This window comes from Centruroides vittatus, unplaced genomic scaffold, assembly GCF_030686945.1.
Source record: "Centruroides vittatus isolate TY-2023 unplaced genomic scaffold, ASM3068694v2 contig_2726, whole genome shotgun sequence".
NCBI lineage: Eukaryota > Metazoa > Arthropoda > Arachnida > Scorpiones > Buthidae > Centruroides > Centruroides vittatus.
In genome coordinates, this window is record NW_027121735.1 from 667,331 (window position 1) to 675,874 (window position 8,544).

The following is an 8,544-nucleotide window of genomic DNA, read 5'->3' on the forward strand; positions in this document are numbered from 1 at the left end:
GTACTGTAGGCAAGTGGTGCCCAAATTATGGTTCCATGCCAAATCTGGCCAGCAAACACATTTGATACACCACTTATAAATGATAGAAGTGGAGCTGATATTTGTGTGTGGAATATTCAAAATATTATTGGTCTTGTTACATGTAACTTGTGCATAATTTGCGGTCCACCAGTCAAAAAGTTTGGACACCACTGCTCTATGCTATAGTGTTATCACATAACTACTACTACAATTAACTACTATACATTAGCACATTTCATAACTATAATTATAACACCATAAAATTTTTTGGTAAATGTTTCAGTTATGTATTTTCAGAATGTAACACTTAAACATTAAAAACAATCAAGAAAAGTGCAGTAAATTAGTCTGACGAGTTTAAGATTGCTCATCTACCTCAATTGCCTTACATCCAATGGTAGTATGTAATAGTATTACATACTGATGTCATATACATAGATGAAATGGCTGTTTTCCTAAATTTTTGTTAGTTTTTGATACTTAAATTTTTAATGGAAATATTAGGTTAATGAATAATATAGATTAAAGAAGAAAAAAATTTGATCGTCTCAATATATTCATTAATGTTAACACACAATACATTTTATGTAGTAATTGTAAGAAGATATGAAACAGAATTTGAGGACAGTGATGATTTATGTAAAATAATAATGCTGTAATAGCAAAATAATTATTGAAGAGTGGTCAAACCTTGTTGCAATAGGAGCCATATATTGCTTATAAGAAATATGAGCCACTACATTCCTTATTTGAACAGTATTTTATATATATATAATCAAAATACTATAATAAATATCACTTATATTAAGAATGTGTGTATTTTGGGTGCATAAGTAAGAAAGGCTACCTAAAAAACTTTGAGAAAATAATTTTGTGCATTATAAATTAATTTCATTTCTTTTTATCTAAGTACATATTAACATTTCTCTCATTACAGCTTTGTGAGTTACAGTCGGAACACTTAATCATTTAAAATTTATACATACTCTTTAGCTTTCAGTTGCCTGTTTAAGTTGTGAGTTACAATTACAATTTGTGTGTATATTACACTACATAACAGTCGGCAAACTTATAAAAGCATTACACGTGCATAAGCAGCATGTTTCCAGTTTATGAGAAGTAATTGCATAAATGTTGGGAGCCACAATAAGGATCTAGAAGAGGTATAATAACCGATTGATATGTTTTGCTTTATTGCCGCAATTCTAACTAGTGTTGTTTTAATTTTAAAAAAAATGTTTTTAAACTCAAAAATTGATATATCTGTATATCATGTTTTTTATATTAATTAAGATTTATATGTATACAGTGGACTCAATAACTTGTCCTTAATAATAATTTCAATTTGCATTTAAGGATAAGATTGACCTAAAGTAAATTGACTAATCAAATCTTAGCATTAAAAAAACATGTTTTTTTTTTTTTTTTAATTTTTAGATTTTGAATATTTCAAAACGTAATGAGCACATTTGTGATTTAACTATTATTGGGTCAATTAAATTTACTAGTTCATTCATATGTATCTTTTTATTTGGAACTAAACATTCATACTGTGCAGATTTTACTGTAAAATTTGAATTGCACATTGACATGTTCACTCCAACAGTGACTGGTTAATCAGTTTACTGATCATTTTTATTTTAAATAGAAATGGCAGACGAGAAAACTAAAGGCTTTTGTCCATAGCAGAAAAAGTATCTGTAACAAAATTTCTGGAGGAAAGAAAAAAAAAATGAATTGCAAAAGAATTTGACATGCCATTCAGTACCTGAACCCTATGTACCAAACAAACAGAGAGAATTTCAATGAACAGAAAATGAAGCATAAGTGTGAGCATCCAGATGCTGAAAGGTATCAAAAAAATAATAAAATATATTATATTAAGTCTATTTATATAGTTTGTATTGTGATACTTATGATCTTTTTATAATAATAGTAGTTTTTGCAACTTGAAAATTATTCTCTTTCCTTTCAAGTTATTGAGAATCGTCTGTACTTAGACATACTAGAAATTCTAGACTTTCAGTATAGTTTCCGTTTTGTACCCGATACCTTGAAATCCTTAAATGAAAGTGCAGATTCAACACTTTCGGTATACCAAATTTGCACTTTCATACATTTTTCGACCAATAAACAAACGGTTTAGAGTTATCATGCAATGGTGCTTTCTGTAACTTCTGGTAATACAAAGATCATTTGTGAAAATTATTTCTTATTCTCTGTTTTATGCTTGCTTTATGTTCTTAACATTTTAAAATAATGTTAATTTTATTTCTTTCTTTTAAGCTCTCTGGGAAATATATATATGTTAATTTTTGAAGATAAGTTGAAGCAAGAATAAGTAAATAAGTTAAGAAAACAGGTAAATTTATACATAACTTTGTATTGACATTTTTGAAAGAATTGTACGTTATTTTCTCATGCATCATTAATGTTGCATAAATCAACTATTTCATATAAAAGGTGCATTGTTTTCATTCGTTCACATCTTTACAAATGTGTAGCCATGTGCATAAATGCATATATTGAATAATAATTTGTTTTTAAACAGAATTATGACTCACTAGTTTAAGTCTCGAGGGCGTAATGAATTACTTAAAGAAAATATAATATAAAAATTGATTTACGGCCATAATAGTGAACTGTAGATAAATTTATAAACTTAGTCGCAGTTTTTTTTATTGTAAAGATTATTATGCATACAGAAACCTGGAAATATACATCATTTCTTTTTTAGATGATGATGCAGCATTGAAATGCTTAGGATTCTTTCATAAGACAGATTTTATATTTTGTAAACTTTGGATATATTAAATAATAATTTAATATATCCAGGAAATTTCTTAAAATAATTAACTGTTTAGCTTTAAAATTAAAAATTATAGAAATTCCTGTAGAGAGTATGAATCACCAGAGAAGAATCTGAATACCCATTGAGAGAAAAATATCTGCCATGCTCTTATAGTATAGTTTTAATGTAAATTTCCTGTATAAATTGATAAGAAGAAATGATAATTACTAAAATATATTTTGGCTATATTTATTTTCAGATGTAACTTTTAAATTATTATTTTTTGCAGTCACAACATTAATTTTCCTTTATTGGATATATTTAAATAAAGCTAAGAATTAATTCTTTAAAGACATTTTTTTGTCGTGATATTATAAAGGCAGCTCTTAAATGAAGATAGACAGTCCCTTTGTGCCAGCACACTATAAATTTATGCTGGTATAACTTCATTCGGTTTACATTGGTTCGGGAAAATCAGTTTTTGATCTGTTCTTATTAGTTTTAACTGTTTTTTGATCAAGCCTTCCACTAAATTGGATGAATTTACACTACTGTCAGCTCATAGAATTCATCCACACAGGGACTGTCTTGATTAAACAAAGACAATTCTTCCGCACCTGCATTCTATAAACTATAAGAGATGCCTTTAAAAGATGACAACAACTAAGAATTTTGTAAATATAAAATAGAAAGTGTTATCCCACTGCAACATATACTTAGAAAATTATACTTTTGGTTTATTTTTTAACTCTGTCCTGTGAGCACTAAGAGGGCAAGCCCATTATGAGTTTGATCAGGACCACAATAGGGTGGCCAGGTGATGAGGGATGGGCCAAACAAAATTTAACTGCTCTGTCATCTGGCTGTCACCAAATTATACTGGAAGCATTCACTTTTTTCTCCTTTATTATAAAATCTACTGTGTATTCTGTTTATATAATTATACATAGATGTATAGAATGTACAGTAGGTCTTATAACATGGGAGGAAAAAGTGCATATTCTAGATAATATATATATATATATATATATAATAATGTAATATGAAATTTATAAAAGATAAATGAATGTAAACATTGCAAAATTTAAAATAAATGTTTTCTATTATAAACATTATAAGAATCAAAACTTCATTTTTATTATTTATTTATCTTATAAACTATACAGATTAGGATAATATGAATGTGGAAAACACTGACCTTTATATATCTTCTTCTTCAAGTTTAAGAATAAATATATTTTAAAATACAAAAATTCTTTATTTAACTTTCTCTTTCTGATTTAATAAAAACATGTTTTATTTTAATTAAGGGGGGAAAAATACTTTTATTTCATATTATGACTTACAAATCTATACACACAACATTAAACAAATAATCTACAGAAAAATAACTGTACATCGGTGAAATTTACAGATAACTAAATTATATTCAAAATCACAGAAAATGAAAAGACTTTGGAAACTTTACAGACCAGAGAGTCTTTGAACAAAGTCATACTCTTTCATATTGATAATGATGTAGATCTTATTGCAGTTTAAAAAAGGGGAGGGTAAGAAAATATGCAATGAGATCCAAAATAAAAGAATGTTTCAAGTGAAATACATAAAAGATGGAATTCTTTTACGCTCTTGAACGAAGGAATGGAAAGAAACGATGCTGAATGACCTGCAGCATCTTAATTTGTCTTACTAAAGGAAGAGCAGAGGAGACTGGATGTGTACCATAAGGTACATTAGGTTTTAGAGCGTGTTTAGCCATAAGGATCTCTCTTAGCAGTTTTAATTTAGGTGATGGTAATTGGGGTTTATTATACAGGGGTTTTGGAACTTGTGGAACCATTACCGGTCTGGGTTGAGTGGGTTCTGGATACAGGAGAACCATCTCTTGCTCTGTGGCTTTGGGTTCGTAACTCTCTCTGGGGTGTAGGGCCATTGGTTGCTGGACAAATATCACTTCTTCGCGTGGTGTTGTAGGTGCTGGTATGTGTATGCGTCTGGGGTGGTGGTGCACTGGAACTGGCACGGGAACAGGTACTGGTGTGAATAAAAGGATAACAGGATGGAGAGAAGAGGTCTGGGGTCTCAGCGCAGGATGGATGCGGAATGGAGTCGGCGGTGGTCTAACCGGCAAGTGGAATGGAGAAGGATGATGCATTTGTGGTACCGGATGCATCATTGGATGCATGATGGGAGAATGTCGTAAAGGTCTTAGAGGCATCATCGGTGGTGGAGGAGGGAGAGATTGCAGCATGTGAGGTACGTGTAGCGTGCGAGAAATGGGTTGAGCCGGAAGGGGAATGTAAGAAGGTACTGGACGCATTTGAGGAACGGGTCGCATCCTTGTTATATGGTTCATCATATAAGAGGGATGAGGAACGGGAACAGGTATGGGTATGGGACGAGGTCTTGGAGGAGGTGGCAGTGGTCTGAGCATGATAGAAGGTTTTCTTAAGGTAGGAACTGGAATAGGCAAAACCATTGGGCCATCGTCGTCATCGTCATCGTCGTCATCTTTATCGTCTTTATTGATATTTTGGAAAGTTTCTTCTATAAGTGCTCTTTTGATTAGAGATGTTGCAACATGCAGCAAATCTGGCAAAAGTCGACTCCCTTCTCTTCTTAGAGGTAGAGGAAAGGGAATGCTTCCAAATGGTGTAGGCAATCTGGGAAGAGCCTTGACGAAAGGAGAGAAGAGTTTTGGCTTTTCTGGAGGAATTGGTTTCGGTTTAGAAGGATGTGGAAGACCTAAAATTTTTGCAATCTCGTCAAATTTTGGCCTTCTAAATCCACTTTGTGATTTTTCTGTAGTCTGACTCGGTTGTGGTGTCTCAGTTGTAACTTCTTCACTCTTATTACTGTCTTTATTTTCTTTTTCTTTTTCCTCTTGCTTCTCTGTCGTCGACTCGTCATCCTTAAGTATCACCACTACTGGCTCTTCAGCTTCAGAGCTGTCAGTTTCAGAGGACTTTTTGGGTTCTGGCAAATTATTCGATTGCTCAGGAGGAACTTCAGTCGCCGATCTAGCTTGTGACTCTTCAGCAATGGGCTCATCATCATTCACAGGAAGAGCCAAGACGTAACCTGAATTCTGAAAAGTAAAGAAAAATAAAAGAAATTACTCGCTTGTGAAGCTTCCATACTGGATTATCAACCGTAGAACTTATCCTACCTCGTTAGTGTCTGACCTTTCTTCAGTAGGAGATCCTAAACTAACAGTTCCTATTAAAAGACCAAAAGAAAAAAAATAAATATATAAATAAATAAATTATTTTTATCCAAAAATTGTTTAGAATTTAAATAGGTTAAGTGTGATTTTCATAATAACTAACTAAAAATAAAATGTCAACACGTGTAGGAACCCGGTTCCTTGCACCCTAAGGGTTATCGAACTTTGAGGATCTCTTTCGTGAGTTTATTTCTTACTTTCACTTCCTCCTCCTAAATATGGGTCACGTATAACAAGAGGACATTGTCTCTCGTATAAATATCAATTTACGGATACAGAAATTGCACCTGGGGTCGACGCACCCGCTAATTTATATTCGATCTTAAAGTTAGAAACCATACTTCCTTCTATTGCAAATTATAATACCGTATTGTTTATAAATGGAAACTTACCTACGAGTAGTAGGACACTTAATGTCGATATCAGTCTCATAGTAAGGATATCTATTGGTTCATGGAATCAGCTGAAAATAGAAAAATAAGGGTTAGTTACCATATAAGTTGATGTAACAATTTTTATAATCAACCCCCTCGAATTAGGGAACGTTAATTGTATGTAAATAGGGCAAATTTTAGGTTTCTTTTTTAATTTTATATATTGAATATGTATCTGACCCGTTTCAAGAGGACGCAATAAATTAACATTTTAAGAATATTGTAAAGTGAACAATAGCCGTATTATATCGATAACAATATTGAAATTGCTATTGATAGGGCATTGAAAATATAGAAAAATCACTTAGACGAAATCATTGCTTCGAAATAATACAATTCTGAGACGTTTCATTGATTTTTTTCCTCTCGAAATTTACAATAATTACACTTCGAGAAACAATAAAATTCGCAAAAATTTCAGGTCGTTACAAACAATAAAGTTTTCGGCGATGACCCGAGTCCCGTCCTGCTTAACTGGACAATAGATCGAAGTAGGACATGATTGACAAATAGCTACAAAACATCTTTATGACCTCGAAAAACAATTTTTTCCAGGAGAAAATGAATTTCTTTATCCATTTTTTTTTCTTTTCAAGAATTATAATCCAGGATAACTTTCGTAAATTCGTGCCACACTTGGATTTAAAAAAAACTATTGTTAGAAATAGGATTCTCATCCGTTCTTACAGTAGTAGTATTATCTCGAACAGGATAACTAAGAAGAGTTCATTGCCCACTTCACTCTCGTTCATCATCTTCCGCATCTTTACGAGTTCAACATTCTAGGACACGGTTTTTAAACATTTACGTGGGGGATTCTTTTATACCTTTTCCTCTTTGAATAAAATTACGACTTTTTTACGACTTTTAACTACTGCACTCGTTAATTTAACTAGTTTTTCTTGTTTTTTTTCTCCTCCTTTATGCTCTAATAGATTTTGATCTATCCATCCCGGATTATAAAACTGTACAGCTGAAAAACTATAACGCTAGCTTATTTACCTCATAACTTGCAAATCCCGTAAATTAAAAATAGACCCTTAAAATTACTAATAAAAACTAAAAACTAATTTAAAAATAAATTAATTTTATTTACACGCTTAAACGACCGCCGAGAATCGATTACAAGTAAACAGACCAAGGAATTAACCAAGATTTGAAGTGTTTAACCACGTTGCAAAACTGTTTATCTCAGTAAATCACTGTCGAATTAGTTCTAAACGATTAATCTAAGAGTTAAATTAATAAACCTTCAGCGGAATTTTTATAAAACGTCCGTAATATCTCTAAAGATGCCGTTTCGTAAGATCACAACGCGCATTTATTTCCGTGTATACGGGGTATAGGATTACGTACTCACCTACCAATCCTGCTCTTAAAAACTGCTTTTTTTTACTACCGTATGCAGTATTGTAGTAGTCTATCGACAACACCTGTATCCTCCGAACTGGGAACTGCCGCATTCGGGACATTTATATGGAGACAGGAGAAGGGGGAGGAGTATAAAGTACAACAGTACCCCCACCGCTTCAGTGACGACATATGTGCGCGCATAGGACAATGACTCGACCATCGTTCAGTATCCTACTTTCCTGACCCAGAACTCCTTAAACTAACAACAAACCATGCGAATCTTTCCTTCTGGAGCTACAGACCTAGATTTAATCTGCCTAAGGATCCTAAAAATACCTTATAGCAATTTCGGCTGGACTTCAGCGTAGTATTTAAATAGGTCAGAATGGAATTTAGGTGTGTCGTGTTTATGAGATGCCGAGTCGAGAAAAGCGGAACAGAAAATGGTGAAAGGATGACCTCTGAGGAACAAACATAGAACTGTGTCACCTTCGCATATGTTATTTCGTCTCTAGGTTATGTCACTTTCCCGATAATGGAATTACATATCTACTTGTGTTTTTTTTTCTCTGTGTGTGTGTGTGTGTGTGTGTGTGTGTGTTTTCTTGGATTTATTCCCTTGCATCATTAAATTTTTTACGTTGTTCTCTCGATAATATTTTATAAATTGAATTTTATGGTATTCTGTTAACTCTTTGTTTACTTTCTATCGAAGTTTT

The 8,544-nt window shown here is 32.4% G+C and overlaps 1 protein-coding gene across 1 annotated transcript; it reads right to left on the reverse strand.

Moving 5' to 3' along the window:
* Window positions 1-4,433: 4,433 nt before the first annotated feature.
* LOC136971841 (uncharacterized) lies at window positions 4,434-7,910 on the reverse strand. Its single transcript, XM_067266345.1, has 4 exons — window positions 7,833-7,910; window positions 6,431-6,501; window positions 5,982-6,031; window positions 4,434-5,900 (listed from the first exon to the last, which is right to left on the reverse strand). The coding sequence occupies exons 2-4, from the start codon at window positions 6,468-6,470 to the stop codon at window positions 4,434-4,436; spliced, it is 1,557 nt and encodes a 518-aa protein (XP_067122446.1). The 5' UTR covers window positions 6,471-6,501; window positions 7,833-7,910.
* Window positions 7,911-8,544: the final 634 nt, after the last annotated feature.